The 21,813-nt window shown below is 41.3% G+C and overlaps 1 protein-coding gene across 3 annotated transcripts in view; it reads left to right on the forward strand.

Moving 5' to 3' along the window:
* The window catches only part of CRPPA (CDP-L-ribitol pyrophosphorylase A), a 108,095-nt gene extending 90,961 nt beyond the window's left edge, over positions 1–17,134 (forward strand). For 2 of the 3 annotated variants that reach the window (XM_064166929.1, XM_064166931.1), the window contains exons 10-11: positions 14,531–14,631; positions 16,909–17,134. In XM_064166929.1, the coding sequence (XP_064022999.1) occupies positions 14,531–14,631; positions 16,909–17,005 (198 nt within the window). In that variant the 3' untranslated portion in view covers positions 17,006–17,134. The remainder of the gene's footprint in view (positions 1–14,530; positions 14,632–16,908) is intronic. The other variant, XM_064166930.1, reaches the window with a different exon arrangement.
* The last annotated feature ends 4,679 nt before the right edge of the window (positions 17,135–21,813 follow it).

Raw genomic sequence — 21,813 nt, forward strand, 5'->3', positions numbered from 1 at the left:
ATCTCAATGTGAGCATATAAAAAAAAGGTATTCAGCAGCAAAAGTCAATGCAAAGTTTCAAGTAGATAATAGAAAGTTAATCTCACTGGTTACTGTGAGGGAAATGTTGCAACTGAGGATATCTCAGAGCGTTGAGAGACACTGCTGTAGCACGTACATACTGCTGCAGAGATGGTTCTGCTTACTGCATATACAGTAGATTTATGGAGGCAGGGAACTCAGGGTAAAAGCTGAGGCCAAGAGCAGGCACAAGGGAATAGCATTTGTTGAAGACAAAAGAGATACTGAGTCAAGAGAGGAATTAGTGGAAATGGGAGCTTGAGATTGCTTCTTTTGTCCAGAGGAAACTTTTCAAGCATGTCCATGAAAAAGCCAAACCACACATTCATCTAATCAGTACCGGCTGAGGAGATGAACAATGTGAAATCATTGCCCATGTAAAAAGATACATGCAGTTGTGAATGCAGCTGTGGACTTGGAAGCAAACACTGAAGCAGGAAGGGAAAAAAAACCAACTGAGTTAAAGTAGAGGAAGAGTGAAAGTTGTGCTTTCTAGTTGAAGTGCCAGGAGATTCACTCTTAGCTAACACCAGACTTCTTCGAGCAGCTACACTAGTTTTGAAGGCTTAAACAGACCTCAATTCCTTTTAAACCAAATCAATCTGTGACAGAACAGCTCTGCAGGCTGTAGTAGCTGGGCTCACACAGTGGGTGCTCAGATTCCTGTCTGTGCCATCCAGTGTTCTCACTTGAGTAACTGTGCATGGGAGCTACTTCCTTAGTAACCGTGGATGGCAAGACCAGAACCCGACAAAATTAAGCTACTGTTTCCCTTAAACACAAATGTTGTTATTACAGGTTGTTCAAAATCCAGGAATGACTTCTACAAATCAGTTTAAAGTTACATCCATGATCTGTAATGATTAACTGCTGTGAAAATTACTCTCAAATGGAAGAGTCCTTAGTGTTCTGCTTGCTTTTCAGTGACTTTTATTTCCAGGGAATAATCCAACCAGTTTAATGTCCTCTAAATAGTTACTGAGCTTCTTTTAAATCTTATTGCCACTTAACATGTTTTAAAATATGGAAGTGTATTTGTATTTACTTAATAGTCAGTGTAATGGTTCCTGCATCACTTCCAAACACTAATATTTAGCTAAATGTTCAGCTTTAATGGGGAAAGTTGGAAAACAAAAGCACTCCACATACAGGCAAATCTAGAAGACACTAATATCAGCTCTTTTACTGCCTTGAAAGAATGGCAAATCCCCTTTGCCATGAGAAGGACCAGTGCCTCTCACTGTGAAAGTAGCACTGGTCACTTGTTCTCAGCCCACTGATTTCAGTTAGCTTTGGATGACCCCAATTTTCAAGTGAGGAATAAGTGATGTAGTCAACTCTTAGGCATCATGTTTAGTCATGCTTTTGGGAACTGCCACAAATACTTTCTTAATCAAACATCTATTGCAAGAAGATACTAGGGAGAACTGAACTTATCTCTGCAGACAGTCCTAGACATATTTAAAGTTGCAAGTAGGCAAAAGGTGGGTTTAGGATATTTTGAAAGGCAGTTTTGGTAATGATTTAATTGAAGGTGTTAAATGTAAAACAGACTCTTTGGTTATGCAACTCAAGAGACAACATACCTGAAGAATAAGCTTAACACTGAGTGCTCATCTCACAAAAAGAGATGTGTTCACAGCTAACAAAATATTTCATCTGCTTTACTTTTAATAAACCCTCTTAGTTATGGAGTACAATTAATCCAGCTGCTAAAGCCAGGCATTCCCTTATTACTTTGTTCTTTTTTATTCTATTTCTTTTGAAAATGTTTTAAAATACTCATTTCTCTAAAAAGACAAAGCACTTTTGGGGGTTATTTTACAAGAGTTTTATCACCCAGAGATATTTTTGGTTTGAATGCCTTTGTATATAGACAGGCTATTGTGTTACATGGTTTGGGCTGATACTAACTGGCAAAAGAAAGAGAAGCCTCTTGGCAAACCCTGATTTTTATGTAAGAGAACATCTGTGAGCTCTGTCTTTGTGGTGTATCTGGACTTCCGTAGCATAAAAGAAAACTTGAACGTAAAAGCAAGCACATCTGGCACTGTGCAATTGTATTGGTTATACACTTGGAGTTTCAGGATGAGGATTTACTGGTGAACCCTGAGGAAGGGTACTAACTGCTTCCTTTTCTTGCTTTGTTTAAGCTATGAGGCCCTTCTCTGCCTTCTTATCACTGGGCTTAGACTTGAAGGGTTTCTTTTGGTTGTTTGATTGGGAGATGTTTGGTTGTTCTTTTGTTTTGTTTTTGTTGGTTTGGGTTTTTTGTGAAACTAGCTATTAGGCTGGAGGTGAGGAGAAAGTTCTTCACTGAGAGAGTCATTGGACACTGGAATGGGCTGCCCGGGGAGGTGGTGGAGTCGCCATCCCTGGAGCTGTTCAAGGCAGGATTGGACATGGCACTTGGTGCCATGGTCTAGCCTTGAGCTCTGTGGTAAAGGGTTGGACTTGATGATCTGTGAGGTCTCTTCCAACCTTGGTGGTACTGTGATACTGTGTGATACTGTGATTTGCCCCTGTGCTGTGTGATGGTTTAATCCTTAGCTAGTGGCAGAATACCCTTCATGTGATGGAAGCTATTGAAGGATGATCAGGAGAGGGCTGAGACTCGGAACAGCCATCACAGCATGTGCTATCAAGGGGCTGCAGAAAAGATCTGAGAAGTAAGTACACATGTGACAGTCCATGTGCCAACTGTGTCTTTAAAGATTGCACTTTACTCCTCAGGCCTGCCCATCCAGTACTTGCATGGGGAGGTAGGGTGTGCCCACTGCTCGCCATTCCTCTCGGCTCTACAGGGATGCCAGAGTAGTACTTTGCCACAGTGATTTCCATGTGTTTTTATGGCTCCTGTCTGCCCCATCTACTGGACTGGATATAGACTGTTTACTGCTGCTTCCTGAACCCAGCCCCTCTTTTCATACCAAATTTCCAGAGCAATATTTCCTCTAGGATTCATTTTTCAAAATTTATATGCTCCCTCCATTGCTTAGCTGAAAACTTTAATGAGGGGAAGTGCTCTGGCTGCCCTGGCTTTGGGCTATGAGCTAAGGAGGACAAAGAAATAGAGAATAGGGAAATTGACACTTTGGATCAACATTCTTAGAAATTATTTCCTCGTGTGCACTGGACAAGGATTCTTTCAGTTCCTGTCCTAGGATGCTGCTCAGATAAACTGTCCAGTTTTGAGTGTGAAAGTAAAGACTCTACAGGCAACATAGCTTAAAACCCCCCAGAACAATAGACAGAGGCAAATACATTCACAGACGTTTGCAGTGGTTTTGAGTACATTTGAGTGTGCTTATGTTTAGAGTTTCTTTGCTTGAAGACTTATTCGTGCTTGCAAGAAATTCACGTTCCTCTCCTGCTTACTGCATTCACCACATGAAAACTGCTTTGCAGTAGCAAACAAGTCCCTGTTCCATGCAAAGGGTGGTTGAGAACAATCAGATTGCCACAAAATTAGTATGTTAAAATGTCACATTGCTGTGAGAGACAAAGGGAATGAATCTTTATTAATAACTTGTGTGGTAACTTGTTTTTTCCCTTCCTGAATCCTCTCCTCTTACTCTCCAAGGAGAGATGTGACCTCGTGTCCCTGTAATTTTTTGTCTCTCCTATGGACACTTCATCAGTTTGGTATTCTTTAATTTTTTCAGGAGAGAAAGTAGACTAGCTTAGCCTTACATAAAAAGCTTGAAATTGTAAAGAATCTCTAGTTTTTGCCTTCCAGACAGAAAAATCAGTCAGAAATAGGACATAAACTATGCCTAAATGTGATGCAGATGTGGCCATAGAAGTGGAAATTGAATGATATGTAAGATATAGGACAGATATTCAATTGGAAATGTTAAGGTGTGATTCGAGGATGTTTTCAGATTTCAGTGTGTAACTTAAAATTAGATTTTATGATTTATTCTGCAGTCAGTCTCACAGAATGCTGAGATGATGCAACTAGAAAGACACTTGCAAGCAACTGGCTGTGCTCAGTTAAGAGTATAGTATAAGGGAAATCTGTGATATTAGATGCTTAATGAGCTTGTGGACAGTCATTCTTTCTCATTATGCCTCACTGTCCAGAACACTGACATCTCTGTTACTTTGAAACTGCTTTTGGGCTTTCAAGAGGGCAGTTTAAAACCAGTTAGATATTAGGTCTTCTGTAGCAGAATACAGAGTTTTAAGGTTGGATTTTGGTCTCTGCAACAGCAAAGTAACTGGGCTTATAATACTGTAGTTGCTTTGGTTTGTATTTCTCTAACCAAGATTGGAATGTGCCTTTTACCCCACTGAACTGATTTTATCATCCTAAAAGTTTGGAAGCCACAAGACTGGGATGTGAACAATAGCCCAGCACATGCGTATGCATATTTTGCCCCTCTGAATCTATTGGGTTTTGTTTCCTTCCCCAAAGGAGAAGCTTTAGATTTGTTTTTTAGTAAATTATAGAGTTTTTTTCTCTGAATCATCTCAAATAAATTATCCACAATCAAGAGGAATGTTTCCCACCAATTAGTTACTGCAGCCCTGTGCTTTCAGAGTATTCTGTCTGTAGGAGTTGTATAATAAAAGATTGTAATGATTGAACAGAATGCCTGTATTGAAGTGGATAGAAGCATGCCTATTCTTATTTTGGAGAGCTGCATGTCTATTGTACATAATTCCATGTGAGGCACCTGTAGGAGGGGAGAGGAGTGTGCTTTATCCTGAAAGAATGGGAAAAACACATTTCCTCTGCACTGATTTTCAGCAACGCCCAGGAGACTCGAATGCATCACTCATTTTTTCCAAAGACCTTCCTGCTTCATTACAGTTGCCCAGTCTTTCTATACAGCACTGATAAACACAATCACAAATTATATGGACTTGATGATCTATGAGGTCTCTTCCAACCTTGGTGATACTGTGATACTATGTGATACTGTGTGAAACAGCTCCTGTAAGCTGTGGTAGCTAAAGCATTTTGTGTCTAACCTTCTAATTCAGTCTAACTCAGTCCTACTCTTTGAAGATTTCCCCCCACTCCCTTACAGTGTATGACACAGTTTACCTGCCTGAGCTTTTGGCATTGATATAATCTCTCACAGTCTTTTTAGCAGTGACATGTCTTTTTATCTTTTGAGGAGTTAGATAGTTGTGTACTTTATCCTTCACCTCTGACATTTCTTCTTTCCCCTTTCATGGAATCATAGAATGGTCTGGGTTAGAAGGGATCTCCAAAGGTCATCTAGTCCAGGCCCCTCTGCAGTAAGGAGGGACTTCCTCCACTAGATCAGGTTGCTCAGAGCCTTATCAAGCCTCTCCTTGAATGTCTCCAGGCATGGAGCTTCAACCAACTCCCTGGGCAACCTGTTCCAGTGTTCCACTACCCTTGTGGTGAAGAACTTCTTCCTAACATCCTTGCTCCTAGTTGGTTTCCCCACCACTTCTCTACATACATGTTTGCCTTCTTACTTACTGCTGACCATGGCTACTCGTGAAGTGAAACTGAGCCTGAAGGTGCTGTGTTTCTCAGCTTGTGTCAGGAGAAACCCAGCTAAACCACGCTGAACTGCTTTTGCTGTGCAGCTAGCTCCTCGTCTCAGACACGTTTGTCTATGGTCCATGGCTGCGCCCTGCTTGCTTGGTGCCTGGTGCACGGCAGCAGTCTGTAACTGATTTGCATGATTGCAGTGTTATGTTTTGCAGGAGGCCAGCACTACATAACCCCTTTTCTTCCCTCTGTGTGTGTGGTGGGTCTGCTATGTATTCCTGGCTGCCTGCAAAACTTAACCCTGCAGCCCATCAAAGTATTTATAGACTCTCAGAGTGGAGCAGGCAGCAGAGGATCCACCAGGCATGCACATTGAGGAAAATACTATTATGTGCAGCTGCTGCATGGGAGGCTTAAATCCTCCTCCCTAGTGAATTTGTTAGTGCTATCAGATTGAGTCAGAGCTCTCTGAAACCAGAGGACAGACTGGCCATACCTTCATTTGATTCAGCTCAGTCTTAGACCAGGCTTGCAGTGCTGGTTGTCAGAGGAGAAAATTAGCCTGATGTGCCTCCGGAGCTTTTCACTTTTCCTATATTGATAGTAAGAAATATTTTTCCTTTGCCCTAAAAATCTTTGTGGCATGTTTCATAAGGTTACCAGAATGATATCTCTTAGGAGCTCACAGGAACATATATTAGCATGAACAGATCACATATTCTACTCTTACCTGGTAACTTGCTGTATGGAAAAGACCACCTCTAAGAAACCTCAGACACATGACATACTTTTGCAGGCAGCCACATCTGTTCAGTGGCTTATTTCTGCCAAAATTTTTGTACCAGTCCCATACAGGTGGCAGAATTGGCTGCTAGTAGCAGCAGTAGGTAGCTTTGTGAACAACCTGAAGGGGAAGGTGGCTGATAGGTGGTTGTGCTGTCACTGCTGGCAGACTCACTCTTGCCAAGAGGTTAGATCAGATAGTGGTAAGTGCTGAATGAAAACTCTTGCTTAAGCTGCAATGACTGAATGTGCTGAAAAGGCTCTTTATAACACACTCTTCAGACAGGAATTTTTATTGATTGTTCACTACGATCATGCAAACTATTCTTATGGAGCAGAAGAAAAAGAAAAGGGACAGAAAAGAAAGACTTGGAGAAGACAAGAACAAAGGAAGAGCCTGAGTCTGCAGGTGACAGGGGCACTGGCACCAAGCTCGTGTCTGTTCCAAACACCATTTGTCTATTTTACATCAAAAGGACAACCTTTTGGAGCAAAAGTTAAGATAGAACTTCCACTTCCTTGCCAGGCATTTGGACTTGTGTGTAGGCTGGAGTCTTGTCATCTTTCTGTTGTGACACAGTGACTGTGTGTAGAATGAGTAATCCTCCACAAGACTTTTAGCTCCAATCAAAAAAAAATGTGTGAGCAGAGGGGTGCCTTAGCCACCTCACACAAAGAGGGAAGCTGAATTCCACTGGTCACCTGCGTGCTACAGCACATCGAGGGAACGGAGCTGGTTTAAAACTGCTGATCTAGGAGAGTTCTTCCTGTTCCATTCATAGTGGAGAAAGGAGTTAATTCTGTTGGTTTTTTTTGTCTCTGCTGGCTTTGTTTTTTTTGGTTGGTTGAAGTTTTTTGTTTTGTTGTTGTTTTGGTTTGGGCTTTTCGTTGTTGTTGGGTTGTGGGGTTTTTTGTTGGTTTGGCTTGGTTTGGGTTTTAGCAAAAGAGCAATGTTTACCTTCAGTTTTAAACCTGTGCCTGCCTTTCAGATCTAAAGATTCATTCATGTTAGGGCCATAATCCTCATGGACCTCAGCAGATTTAAAACTAATTCTGTCCTCAGTGTATCCACACAGTTATTTTCAATGTTGGTGGTTCTCTATTTTCTTATGGCAGACTAAAAGAGAAATGGTTGATCAGTGGTGCAGGAGAGACACAGTTCAGTAGCATATATTTATGTACAGTCTATCTGGATTTGGGTTAATTGTAGCATGGGTATACAATTATGGGGAATAACTCATGTCTACATGAATGAAGTGATCTGCTAGGCTCCTCTAGCAGAGTGATAGATTGGTTCCTCTAGTGCCACTCATCTATTTTCTCAGTCTTCACTGCATCCCAAGTATCTGCATTTCTGGCTTGTTTCTGTCCCGAGGAGCATCCACTACTGAAGAACCGATTGCATTCTCTTCCTTGAGAAAGGAGGCAAGGCTGTGAACCTGCTGGAGTCATTCTGAGCCCAGCTACCTATCTGATCTGAAATGCTGCCTTTATTATGTATTACTTGAAAGAAAAGCTAAAAGTATTCAGAGAAATAGCTTGCTAATCTTTTAGAATGATCTGCATATCTTCTCATTGAGGTAAATTGCTGCATGGATGTTATGCATGAGATGTCACTTATCAATAGGTTATTTGGCACACAGATTAAAAAATGTGATTTGGAAGTATTTTGAGAAGAAAGGAGACTTCAGATTAATTTGTACTGTTCCAGAAATGGAGTTTGCCTTAATGTGTGGATGCATGCCACTACATATCTTGAACAGAAAAAAAAGCTTTTTCAGGAATCTACTAGAGGATTCCTCAGAGTAAGATTAAACACCGGATCATGCTACACTACTGATTTCTAGTCCCTCTTCAGGTCATCATTTTAAATTAAAAGCAGTCATTGAAGAAGAATATTTCAAGTATTGAGGTTTTCATGGCTAGTGTCTTTAGTCAGTTTCTCTGAGAGCACATAAAACACTAGGTCTGTGCCACCAGGCAAGTTTTTGAGGCACCTGGTATACCCTTAGTGTAAATTGCAGCATCCTGTGGAGTTCTAAATTAATAGCAGTTCCTCTTGTACTGCCAGTGTAGCCTTTTGCAAGATGCTTGCCAGGACACAAACTGTTTCAGCCCTTTTCTCTGCCACTCCGTGTCTTGTGGTGTGCCTGGTGTGCATCCAAGCCCACCCTGTGAAAGGGAGCTGTGGGCATTCTCCATGACAAGTCCTTAAGCTCGCTGCAGACTTTTCCTGTAAGGTGGCAGGAGTGTGCAGTAGAGCACAAGTGCTGGCATGCAGTGAGGTTCATTCCTCTCTCCTGTTTCCGTGGGAAAAGTGTCCCCGGAGCAGTAAGCCTACATGTGATGTGTGTTTCATTCAGGAGGTGGGGAGGGGATTATTTGATCGTTGCCCTGTGTATTCTTGATGCACTTGGGTAAGGAGAGAAAGGCACAGCTGTCACTTCCCAGCAATGCTTAGGCTGCAGTTGTGCTGGTAAGTAAAACAGACCAGGGATGGTTCTCTTGTCCTGGGGCTAAAAGGCACAGCATGCCTCAATGTCCATGGGGCTAAGCTCTCCTTTCCGAAGAGAGGGTGGCCTCATTCAGCCTGTCCCAGCCATTGTCTGAGAACATGTTAGCTGGCAGAAGCCAAAACTGTGCCAGGGAGCGGGCTCACAATGGAACAGCAAGGGCAGGGGCATGCCAGCGCGTGCCCTGGCCCTCTTTCCATTCCAAATTGATCTTGATGTTCCCTAAGTTTAGCAGCATCTTTAAATCATGTTTTCAGGTTGCCCCTTCAGCCACATAGTTGAGGATAACATTACACTTCTATTCATTTTAAAAAAAAATGCCTTAAACAGAAAGTCAAATTATATTACAGCAAAACAGAGAGCAAATAATGGAACACAGCTGCCTTGTTCTTTTGGAGGGATGCAGTACAAGGCAGAAGTAATACCTGCAGAAGAAAAGGAGTTTTTTGGGAGCTAGAAAGTGGTAGTGTGTGTTTTTCAGGCTGTGCTTAAACTGAACTAGTACGTATGTAAATTGAAATGCATGTATATGAAGTTCTAGCTGGGGAACAAAAATAAATCCTAACCAGACTGAAGCAAGGAAATGAATTGTTAGGGGAATGTCAGTAAATATTCAGATAGCCTCACAGTTCCTTAAATAAATGCACATTTGTGAAGTATCAGATTGCATATTCCAAACACATCTTTAGCTCTGTCCCTGTAGCCATTCCCGGTCTTATTCTGCAAACCAGAAACCCCTACAGTCAGTAACTCTACATCAAATAAATTCTGAGTGCGAGTTACAAGTATCACACAATATGGTTAGGTTAGAATATTTTTACTATTTAATAACAGACAAAGTGGATATTTTATTTTGGAATCAAAGTGCTGTTATGTGGATTTATGGTTTATAAGGTTGGCAGTGTTTCTGAGTGCTTTCTTTTCCAAAGTACATAAATATAAAGTGGTAAAAGTTTTGGTTTTAGCTTATAAATGTAGTTAATCATCTGTTCAAACAATAAAAAAATTCTATTTACTGACGGCCAAGAAATGTTAGGGGGTTTTGGATTTTCTTTTTTACAAGAGACTCATTTAAGTCAACTGGATGAAATGAACAGACAGCAAATATCACAATGGGTTAGGGGGGGATCATGGCACACCAGTTGATCATGTGGAACTTCAGTCATTAATCCATTAAAGTCCTTACTGCCTCCCAGTCTTCTTTAAAGGTCAGGGTCTTTTTTAAGAGTTTTGTGGGTGAGGAGAAGAGCTGTTGGGGTTTGATCCATCCAGCTCGTGCACTGCTGTGCACTCACTCCCCGGCTGGCATGCTGGAGTTTGTTCTCTGCTTGGAATTCGCAGCTCTGAGCAGTGGGTGGGCAGTAACGTGCAAGAGCTCTTGTGGGCTACACCAGGATTTGTATTGATTGTTCTATTCTTGCATCCTGTTTTTTATCGTGGTTACAATATACCCAAACACGTCAGGCAATTAGACATGTGAAGACCTGGTTCTGCTTGATTATTTGACTTCCTGTAACTAATAATGAGATTTTTGAAAGATTTAGTGCTCTGCTGTTGAGTATAAAAGAGGGTTGGAGGCCTGTATGTGCAGTGGAGTTAGGTGTGGTAGGTTAAATTTGTCCTGGCATCTTTATTGAAGCCTCCCTGTAGGCACAATCAGCTGTAATCAGCATGAGTGCCAGAAATAACATCACAGTGTCAAAAACATGGGTGTTTTAAGGGTATAGCCAGGGGACTTGAAGTGCTCACTTGTTTAATAAAGACCCACAAGATTAGTTTTCTTTCCTGGCTTCTTGTTGAACGGTGTCGGTTTAATTCTTTTACATACTCTCCATAAACACTGCTGGCATCCAAATTACATAGAACTACTTAGAAAGAACCCAAGTGTCATTGTGGCACATGCAAAATAACTGCTTACGTGCATAGGAATGGCCTAAAGCGAACTAAATTCCCATCAGGATCCAGAGAAGAGGAAGGAATACTTAACATATAATTTAACCATTGTGTCTGTCGCTGTCACCTAGACTTTGAACAATGAGTTCTCTTTCACTTGCTTTTTCTGTTATCTCTTTTGTGGTGGTAAAGAGTAGAAGTGATCAGCAAAAGTTGTGAGTGTGCACAGGCTACGACCATCAGATGTTACAATAATGATTCCTAGCACAAGAGTCAGTTTTGATTCTCAGAAAGATCCAGGATATACAATGATTTTGGAATTCCTGGAAGAGTCCACTTATTTGTGTTATTCACTCTTTCCAGTAAAACTGTGGCTGTGAGAATAAAGCAAGTTCAAATTGGCACATACTTGACCTCTGTGGTGCTGATTTCTCCTGCACTCAGAAGCTGGCTCGTGGGCTTAGGTGAAGGATGCTTTTCAATGAAGAGGTGACCCTTAGATCAGGCAGGGACAGTGTTACCAGGAAGGAGCAGCAGCATAAATCTAAAAATCAGTGACCCCTGTGATACATACTTGAAAAGATTGTCCTATTGAAAAGCTTCAGTATGTGCTTCTTGATATCATTTAGCCACCAGCTGTAACTGTATGAAATTAGGGACATCTTTTCTATTAAGTATGTTATTTAAGGTAATGTAAATTCACTTAAGAAGTACACTTCTGGTTATGTCCAAAAAGCAGGCTGACAGGGGGCAAGCCTCTCTGCCTGTTCTTTATTCCTGCAGCTGTATTGACTGGTTTTAAGAAACACAGGAACCAGTAAGTTTCCTGAATAGTGATAATGATAGTATTAATAATCAGATTATTAGAAGCAAAGTAATTGTAAAGCTTGCAGATGCCTTTTAATCCGTGTTGCTTGTGTTTCTCTTTCTGAACAAACCGCAGTTCCCCAGTTGTTTTCAGTGTGGTTCACAGACCACTTCTGCATGCAAGTTTCTGTGCAGAATACTGAGCCCTATTGCCTGTGTTAAAAATGCCACACAACATTTTTTGCATGTCTTTCCTTAAGAACATGGAAATTAGCACTCAAGCCTTAGGTTTAGCTTTAGAAATGTGTTTTTTTGAGTCTAAAGGAATCTTGTGGTGTCACTTTCAATCTCTCCCATGAAAGTTAAATTTATTTCTCTTGCTTCCTTTTATGTTCAAGAACCTAAATGATTTATTGCTGCAAAGGAATGTGTACTGAATCCAGTAACCAACAGAGGATGTGGAAAGATTTATTGGGAGAAACATTAAGAGCATTCCTGGCCAGGTGTACTTTATTTCTTCTTTTTTTTTTTTCTTTTTGTGAAATGGGGAAAAAAGTACAGACCTCCAGCCAACTTCAGATATGGCTGGGAGCCCGTTCAGAGAGCTGCATCTGTAGCTGCAAAGTGCTTCTTGAGACAAACCGAACAAAAAGTAGGGAGAGGCACTCGGAGGCTGACATTGCTGAATAGCAAGAAGTAGGTTGCTACATCTTGAAAGTGCCTGCAGTGTTTGCTCAGTTAGGTGGGTGTGTGCACATGACTTCCACTCTCCTTCTGCATATACCCATGGGAAATGAGGAAGTGGAAGCCCTACCGGGCTTGAGTAGCAGATTCCTCTTTGCATCCTCGGTCCGTGGCAAAAGGTATTGGAGGAGCAGGACCCAAGTACACTTCAGCACTCCTTACTGAACTGAACAGGAGGTGTCACTCAGTAAGAAACAGCTGGTCAAATGTCAGCATTTTTACTACAGCTTTCCAGAACACTAATAAATAATTTTACTGCATATTAGAGTACATGACATGAATTTGTGAGGAGTGTAAACCTTTGGGTGGTGACACATTGTAACAGCTCACTTGATGATATTTTAGGACAAAATTGTAGCCAAATACTAATATCTTTTCAACAATGACAAATTAATCAGGTATAAATGAACTATTTCTAATTCTATCCAGTCATGCCTCTGGCATGTTTCCTGTCATTTACATAAAGCACAAAATGAATAAGAGCATTAGCATAGTTCAGGTTGGAAAGGGCCTTTAAAGCTCAGCTAGTGCAACTGCCTTGCAGCAAGCAAGGACATCTTTAACTGGATGAGGTTGTTCAGAGCCCAGTCCAACCTGACCTCAAGTGCTTTCAGGGATAGGCATTCTACCACCTCTCTGGGCAACCCATACCAGTGTTTCACCACCCTCATTGTAAAGCATTTCTTCTTTATATCTAGTCTATGTCTACTTTCTTTCAGTTTAAAAAACCATCAGCCCTTATGTAATGGGTACAGGCCATGCTAAAAGGTCTGTCCTCATCTTTCTAAAGCAAGCTTCTTTTAAGTATTGAAAGGCCTCAAGAAGGTTTTTTGGAGTCTTCTCCAGACTAACCAACCTCCGCACTCTCTCAGCCTTTCCTCATAGGAGAGATGTTCCAGCCCTCTGATCATTTTAGTGGCCCTTCTCTGGATCCATATCAACATTGAAAGTGTTCCAGGGACACCTTTCCTTTTTCAGTTCAACTGCATCCAAGCCTTTTAGTTTTGAGCTCCCCTGTGTGTTAATCTGGTAGGTCCTTTCAGCAGTAACCTTATTCCTTGAAAAACAACTTTTCATGTTATACAACTTACACAAAAACATAAGTTGTTGACAGTTTACTCTTTTTCCATTACTCCAAGTTTCTTAAACATCCTCTACAATTTCTTCCTTAAAAGTATAGTTTCAGAAAGATACAAAATCAAAGTGCTCCATCCTCCTGCCCCAGGCAGGAAGCTGTACTTGCAGCCTGTATGTGGGTCTGCTGATGAGTTTCCATGAGCGGTCCAATAATCTATTCTTTTGTATATCAGTCCTTATTGTTAAAACAACTTTCATGGCTTCCTATGTCCCAGTTAAAATTCCCTTAACCCTATTGCTCCCAACGTGGGAAACAGCTCTTGCTTTCTCTTTTTAGCTCCCCTTCCCTATTTGTAACTCTTCTAGATTTTGCCTGGTGTTTTGTAGACCTTTCCTTTTCTCTGTTGCTTCACGGAAATTGAGCCATCCTGTTTCCTCTCTCAGGGATGTATCCATGCCTGGATACATCTATTGATATTTTCCCAGCGTGCAAATGAAAATGGTACTGGTAGCAAGAGGCCAACCTTTTATAGTCAATACAATTAAGAAAACTTGGCAATTAGACAAAGGACTCTTTCAGATGTGAGCTGGAGCGCTCACTTAGAAGCACGGAGTCAGCCTCATTTTATTACTTCTTCCTGTGTTAGTCTCTATAGTTGCCTATCAAAACCAGACTATTTCTTAAAGTTATTTGATACAGAGATCAGCCTACACTACTCAACTCCCAGTGCTTAAATGCCTTTGTGAGTTTACGTAGTTTGTGGACTACAGATGGGTTTCATTGGATGCTTTATGTTACAGGCCTTTAACTATGCTGCTCAATTAAACCCTCCACTTTATCCCAGTGTTTGCTGTCCCAAAAGTTTGACTACTTTGTAGATTATAAAAATCAATCTTCTGGTTTGGTGGTCTTTGGATAAATGGCATTCATTTGAAAAAACCCTGCTTTTGAAATTATCATGGAGACTGGAAAATGGATATTACTGTGAAATTGTGTTTCCTCAAAATACAAGTTTTAGGAGTTCTGGTGAGCACAAATAAATGTTGGGGGTTGGGGTGGTGATGTTCAGCAATAATACAGTAGTTTTGCATACTTGAAAATTGACTTGAAATACTTTTCCCACTTTTGTTTACATTCATTCTCTCTCTGTCTCTCCTCTTCTTCCATCTCCAGGACCATTTGCTGCTTCAGGAGACAGTAAATTCTGCTGCTGCTCTTATCATGGCACTAATAAAGGACAGAAATCCAGAGCTGATAGGCCAGCTGTTGGTAGCGTAAGACCGTAAATCATGTGTAGCCTTTGGAAATGTTTCTTTTTCATATCCCATTCACCAAAGGTCTCAAATCACTTTACCTTTTGATGAAAACTTTAGATTTATGACATTTACTATGAAAATCTTTTAACAATGTATTTTTGATACTTAAAAATGCAAGTCTGATATTGTGTAGAAAGTGTAACATGAAACACAAATCATTCTGAGATACACTGGGTGCATACTGTGAGGAGTGATGCTGGAACTTCCTTGTGAGGTTCTGATCATTAAAAGAGGTACAGAGAGGACACCAAAGCATTGTCCCTGGTCATTGCAGGCAGGTAAGACTCAATGACTTTTAAGCCTTCCAAGCCAAAATATCCTGTGGTTCTATGATTCATGCAGAATTGTCTTTAACCCACATAAATGTGTTGTACTTTAGGACTGCATGAATGAAATAGTAAGATGAAATAATTGTAAACCACAGCTTATCTTTGTATGAAAGTGTTTTAAAGTTGCTGCTGTACCTGATAGTTAATACAGAGCTCATGATATAGTGTAGCCTTCCTGACATCAACAGAAATGCACACTGCAAGGAGTGTTTGAAGGGCCAGATCTCCATTCTCCATGGAATGAAGGTAACCTCAAATCAAGGAACATAGGGACTTCACTTTTGCAGATGCAGTATGCTCTGGCTGTAGCTCTCCTTAGTGCCATCATTCACAACTAGCTCCAATGAGTGCTGTATTCCATATACTCTGTGTTTGCCTGTGCATGTACTTACCTGTGCTATAAGGAAAAAGGTTAAGAGCAAAAAAAAAATGCTTTGCAGCCGGAGTTGTAGGTAATGGAAAAGGAGGAAGATTCTGTTAACTTATCTATGAGAATACTATTTTCATCCCTCTCTGTTTAGGATATGCATGGTTTAAATAGTAGGGAAGAGAGCTGAGTGTTGTGAGTTCAAACATGTGTTATGTTGATACTCAAGTGTGCAAAGTTATGACAGGAAGGAGAAATGGTGAATGGTTGTGTGGAATATCTCCAGGTATCAACCATTAGAAGCAATGCAAGAAGAGGGCTAATCCCTCAAAACACCCATCCCTTCCTACACATCAGACCAGAAATTCCAGCTCTCCTGAAGCTTGTGAAGGGGCTAGGCTAATGTCTTACCTGTTGTGACTTGGATAAGGTCTTAGAGAAGTAGCCCCACCAGAAGTGTCCTGTCAGTGCCCCATTCAGCCACAGCAAAAGCAGACAGTTCAGCAAGTTTCCCTCTGAAGCCAGTATTCCTGTCCTTATTTGCACTATGTTCCCTCCCTCTGGTACTAAAAACTTGGGATCCATGATCCATGCTTGGTCTCCTTCCTCTTCCTCCTTCCCTTCACCTACCTATATGCTTTTTTTAAAGTCCCCTTTAGAGGCTGATGTTGATTGAACTTCCTTTCAGTGCACGATAAAGTAGCGAGTTGTTAGCTGACTGTTCTATATCCTTAGCACACACTTCCCTCCACACAAAAGTCATCCTAAGACAGCTAACAAAGTTCTCATGCATCATCTGCTGTCTTCATTGCTTCTTGCTCCTCTCTTCTTTGATGAATAATTTTTCCTTTCCTGACATCCTACAACACAAACATTCATATTAGCTCTGTGTATGGCTCTACAATGGGCATATTTTATTCATATCTGTATCCGTGCCTGTTCCTACGCAAAGCACACAACTGCATGAGGAACTAAAGAATTTATTACTGATATTCATAATTTAACAGGACAGTCTTCACAAGTAAGTTTTCTGAATTAGCTTTTACATTAATAAATTTGAGAATTTGTCTCACAGGCCTTTAAAAGACATAGTGAAAGATGTCTCTTTTGCTGTATGTTTTGATTCTTCTTCACTTGAAGACTGAAATACAATGTGATGTGTTTCCCTCAAGTAATAAGCAAGTGAATTTAGATAACCTTTTCTGTTTTCTATGGACTCTAATTCATACATTATAATGTTGCCTTACCATTGCTAACTTAACATTTGCTTCAACAGAACTTTGTACTTGGTAGGGTTCTCTTACTTACCTCACTCTCTTAAAAGGATTGAAATCCAATTTCAAATGGAACTTCAACAAACTGCTGTCATGAAAGTTTATATTACAGTTATTTATGGGCCTATTTTGAAAAGCCAACACAGAATGCATGATGAAAAGTGAGTTTCAAGTCATCAGACATAATACTAATCTTAAGTAGAAAATAATAAGCTTTATTAATGTACTGATAACAATTTCATTATGGATTTTTTTTTATCTTTAGCAATCTTTTAAAATATTCTACAAACACTGGAAAATCTCTTTTGCTGGAAGCAAATATACCAACAACAGAACTACTAAAACAGATCATGAAATACTAGAACTGCAGTGAAAAAAAAAGAAGGAAACTGGACTGTGATTAATGCTATTGTGTATCCAAACCAAACTGAATGGTCTTTTACATTATTGTTAACATTTACAATGGGAATAAAGATGTAAAATGAAATTAAGAGCCTGGTTGATTGGGTTTTTTTTGTCTGTGCATAGCTTCTCAGAAATAGCAATATACATGAGAAACTTGGCAGCCTTCGGTACACACATGCTGTTTTGAATTTAACTAGTGAATCAGTTGCCACCCATCTTGCTTTGAACGTTTGGACAGAGATAACACAGAGTAAATAAAAGCTCAGACTTTGCCAGCCTTGCTTACCTTATTCCTCAAGGACTCTAATGAGCGTTCCTTGGGTAATGTTCATCAAAAAAGAAGACAGAGAGTATGGCCCTAAAAATGCTTTTTGTAACTCTAAAGCTGAGTGGTTAGATTTGCATGTGGAAACCAACCCACCTCATGCACAATCTGAAAAGTAAGTTACTTGATTTGTCTGAGATTAGTTGATAGAAGATTTTTCTAGGTACAGTAGTATTCTTTTTTAATCTTTCTAGGCTGTCTAGCTTGAAAAGCGTGGCTTGGTGGTCCTCTAAACAAAGACTGAAAGAATGAAAACAAAACACAAAACAACCCAAAACCCACACCCAAAAGCAAAGACAAAGTGAGACCTGATCCTACCGTAATCAGTGGCACAACTCTAGCTCACTTGAAAATATCACAGAGAAGTGATGTAGGGTGTGGCACAGAAAGTGTGTCTGCACACTTGAAGCAGAGCCTCGTCATCTCTACAGTGCTGCTCTAGGTGCCATCCTAACAGGAGCTCACAAAGACACATAAAGTTCTCAATTACTGCTTAGCACTTTCTGATGATACAGAAACTTTTCCTGCCTTGTAGGTCACTCCACCAGAGAGGGGTCACATTTTGTTTGGTCTCTTCTCCCTGTTTGAAGGCTTGCTACTGGTGGCTGCTTTTTGTGCAGGTTATATTTCCAAAGAAAAGCACATTTACTTCTAGATAAGGCAAAAGCTTTTTTCATCACCTTTCTCCTTGTTTTTCAGCTGTAACTTTGAGAAGTGCTAGTTCATCTCGTCAAGCATCCACCACCATGTTCAGACAATGCATGCTTCCCTTTGTTCCTGTTAAGGAAGGCTTTGAGTTTCAGGAACAGCGTCATGTTATCACTGTTGCTGAAGGAGTCAGAATTCTGGGTGAGAGCTACCTTTGACCTGTCCCAGTGTGACTGCTCTGATGATTGGGAAGTACAAATGGCTGAGCCGGGGAATAGCTGTGTGTTATGGATGAATTTAGCCCTTTAGGGTATTAGCAGTGCCTCAACCTTAGGACTTTTAAGATTTCCAATTATTTTCTCTGGTCCACATGACATATGCACTAGTCCTGACTCAAACCAAAAAGTATTGAGTTGATAAGATTAATTCAGATGCATAGTTTGCTAGATGGTCAGTTTTCCTCTTTGTGTAGGTAGTGAAAGAATGGTATTCAGAGGATTTTCCTCTTGTTTATTTCAAAGATCACTTCTTAAATCTACAGCTAGTTCTCACTGAAACAGAGAGCTGCTGAGACTTGTAAAAATAATATCTTTAAGGACTCTCATTGGTGAAATCCATTATGAAATATTAAACCATAAATATATACCTTATCTTTATCTCATAGAAATACATAATAGTGGTAGAAACAGAGGCTCAGCTGTAACTATGCTATTTAAAGCTGATCTGGAAGAGCTGAATTCTAAGCTGCTATTACTTTTGCCCACGTCAATCAATCCCATCAAAAGACAGGTTTTGAGTAATTTGTAAGAGCACCTAGTTCAATGACTAATGCCCTGCTCTGGGTACCTACAATGAGATACTAAGGCAGAGTATTAAGGTGGATTCAAATCTTTGTGTCCTTAGTGCCTGCAATTTCAGCTTCAGAATTGAAAGTTTTTGTGCTGCCTATTTCCATCAGCCCATTCCTTAGCCCAGTTGTTTACTGCAGTTCAGTTTGTCTTGTGTTTTTGGCAGGCACCAAGAGAAAGCAGCAGTCACTGACGCTGCATTTTTCCCAGTGTAAGCTAATTTTGATTGGCAGCCTTGTAATGCACTTGTCAAATATACAATTTCCTTGGTTATTTCTTCCAGGAATACTCAAATCAATTTTGAGATCTTAAGAAAACACAATCTCAGTGCCTGAGCTGAGGAAACAGCCCCAACTGTGAAAATATGTTTGTGATGGAATACACTCATCTTGCATACACCCACCTGGGGAGCAAAGTAGCATTTCTTAATACAGTTGTTGCCAGGTTAATGTAAGTAAGTATCTCAGTCTTCAGATTGGAAAGGGTCTTGTCCTTCGTCCTGCATATATACCTGTCTCCAGAACTGACATTATAGCTCACTTCAAATGCCACAACACTGAATTATAACACAGCTACAAAGATAAATGATGGAATAAAGAATCAGTGACGTGAATTTAAATAAGATAGAGAAGCAAGGAGGCAAGAGACAATATACCAAAGCTCCTCCAGATGGCAAAACCCACGGGGGAGATCCCTTCAGTGCCATGATAAACTATGGGCTGTAAGCAAGAAATCCTTGCAGGCTCAGAAGCACTTGAGATGGCAGCTCAATAAGTGTTTCTCTGTTCAGCAGCCATTTTAGACAGTAACTCCTTTGGACAGTTATTTGGTGATACTTCTGCATCTCTTCCATTGCTCTGCCCTCGTTCTTTTGTGTCTTTAACTCAGACTGGCTCTGTCACTTCAGATTTCATGTTTCCATTTCAGCCATTCCTGTCTTCTCCTGCACTCTTCCATCCTTTCCCCTACTTCTGTTACTTGTTCTTTCTCTCCCTATTTGTCATCTCTTTCCATTCCTCCAAGCCCACCATCGTTGCAGGAGACGATCCCGCCCTCCGTTCCCCTGCAAGCCAGGCCGTGGTCTGGCATCAGAAACCCTTCCTCGCTCCTGGATCGAGAACTGAGGCGTTTGAGCTTTGGCACCTCCGCGCTGCTCACAGCTGGGACTGAGAACAGATGTCACTTCCGCTGCCAGCTGCAGGCAGATGAGCAGCAGCTGCCCGAAGGGACAGACCTCCTGCATGGCAGCTGCTGGGCTGACACTGAATGCCGCTTGTTAGCTGGAGCCAAGCTACAAGCCAAGCTGTCCCGCTGAAGGAAAAAGAATCCACTCCAAGGTCAGGCCCCCACTTCCCCGCTTCAGTAGCCGAACGTGGGTTTGTAAAGTCAGCACCTAGTCAGGGAGACAGATTTGCAAATCTATCAGAATGCCAGCAACAAAGAAAGAAAAGAGAGGAAAGAAGCCAAATCCAGGTATGGCTCGCAGTGCTGGCGACTGGAAAAAGTGTGTTTTCACTTACGAAGCCGTGGCTTTGCCAGGAGTTGCTCAGAGACAAAACCCGAGGAACCCCACGGCGCTGTGCTAAGCAGTTCCTTTCCACAGCACAGACACAGCCTCTGATTGAAGCCCCACTGAAGTCAACGGGACTGAAAGCTCCTTGCAGCGCAGCGCGCTAAAGAATGCCTGGCATCTCCTCCCTCCAGCCATTTTCAGCTAACTCACACATAACCATGCTCATTATGCTGGGATTTTATTACTATTATTATTATTATTTGTACTGTGTGTATTTATGCTATACTCAACTCCCTTGCCATTTGATGGGGCAAAATTATGGTCTTGATTAATGCCAACTATGTTTTGGAGTTTAGCTGTGACTCCAGCTTAAGTACCACAGGCCTATGGCACATAGGGCTATAGGGGCACTTCTAAAAGGCAGGTCAGTTTGAGATCTCTCTTTGAAGACTCACTCTGAATCCAGCAGCAGCACAGTAAGCCTTAAAGGGTGATTTTGTGCTTGGTTTAAACTGGACTGCAGCACTAGAAAAACTCTTGACCTCTCCTAGGCACTGTTTTGTCTGTCTTTCCTGTAGGCTAGCACTGAGGGTTGTGCTGCTGTGTGGCAAATCAGCTGAGGAAACTAATAATCTGTAACCTCAGTGTGCAAGAAGTGCTTAGCTTTCACCAGGACCAGCAGGTGGGATGACTTTGAGGGAGGTGTGTCATGATTCCTGTTGCAAAGGGACGTGCAGGAGATGCGGAGGGCACAAATTAGCCTCAGCTGCTGTTCAGTTCTACCATGGGGCACTAGTGCTTAACTCTGCAGTCTCAGGTACTGCCTGTGTCAAGGACGAGACAACTGTTTGTTATTCTAAGGCTGTCATGCCTCTTCTGCAGACAAGATTGTGTACTTAGGTGAAGCAGAGGAGGGTCAGATACAGTACATGGCTCCCTTCATGTCGTGTACAGGCTTAGTTGTGTGCCATGACACGCAAGCTTCTCTGGAAATGGAAGGGAGGGAAGGAAGGAAACGAGGTGTCTCTTACCTCTTCTGGGAGTCGCTGCTTGCAACAGGTCAAAGGATGAGTATTTGAAGCAAAGCTGTAGAATGCCTTGAGTGCACAGTTCAGAAGGCATGTTAATACTCCTGGTTGGGTTATTTTCACCCTTCTTTTTTAAAGGAACTGACTTCATTGATTTTTGTATTTACTCCTGCTTTATTTGTGAGGACAGCTTCACAGAAATGGAAGGTGTGGGATTTGTCCACAGCTTTGCTACACCACAGCAGGGTTATTGACGAGTTCTTACAGAATGAGAACGAACATTACAGCGGCAGCAATGCGCCCTCTGGTGGTGCCCATTCATACTTTACCAAACATCTCCAAGTAAAGATGAGCGCTTCTAGTGTGAGAAAGGGGCAGTGTTTTCCTCTCCATCTTTGCTCAT

Source organism: Pogoniulus pusillus, chromosome 28 (genome assembly GCF_015220805.1).
Source record: "Pogoniulus pusillus isolate bPogPus1 chromosome 28, bPogPus1.pri, whole genome shotgun sequence".
Classification (NCBI taxonomy): domain Eukaryota; kingdom Metazoa; phylum Chordata; class Aves; order Piciformes; family Lybiidae; genus Pogoniulus; species Pogoniulus pusillus.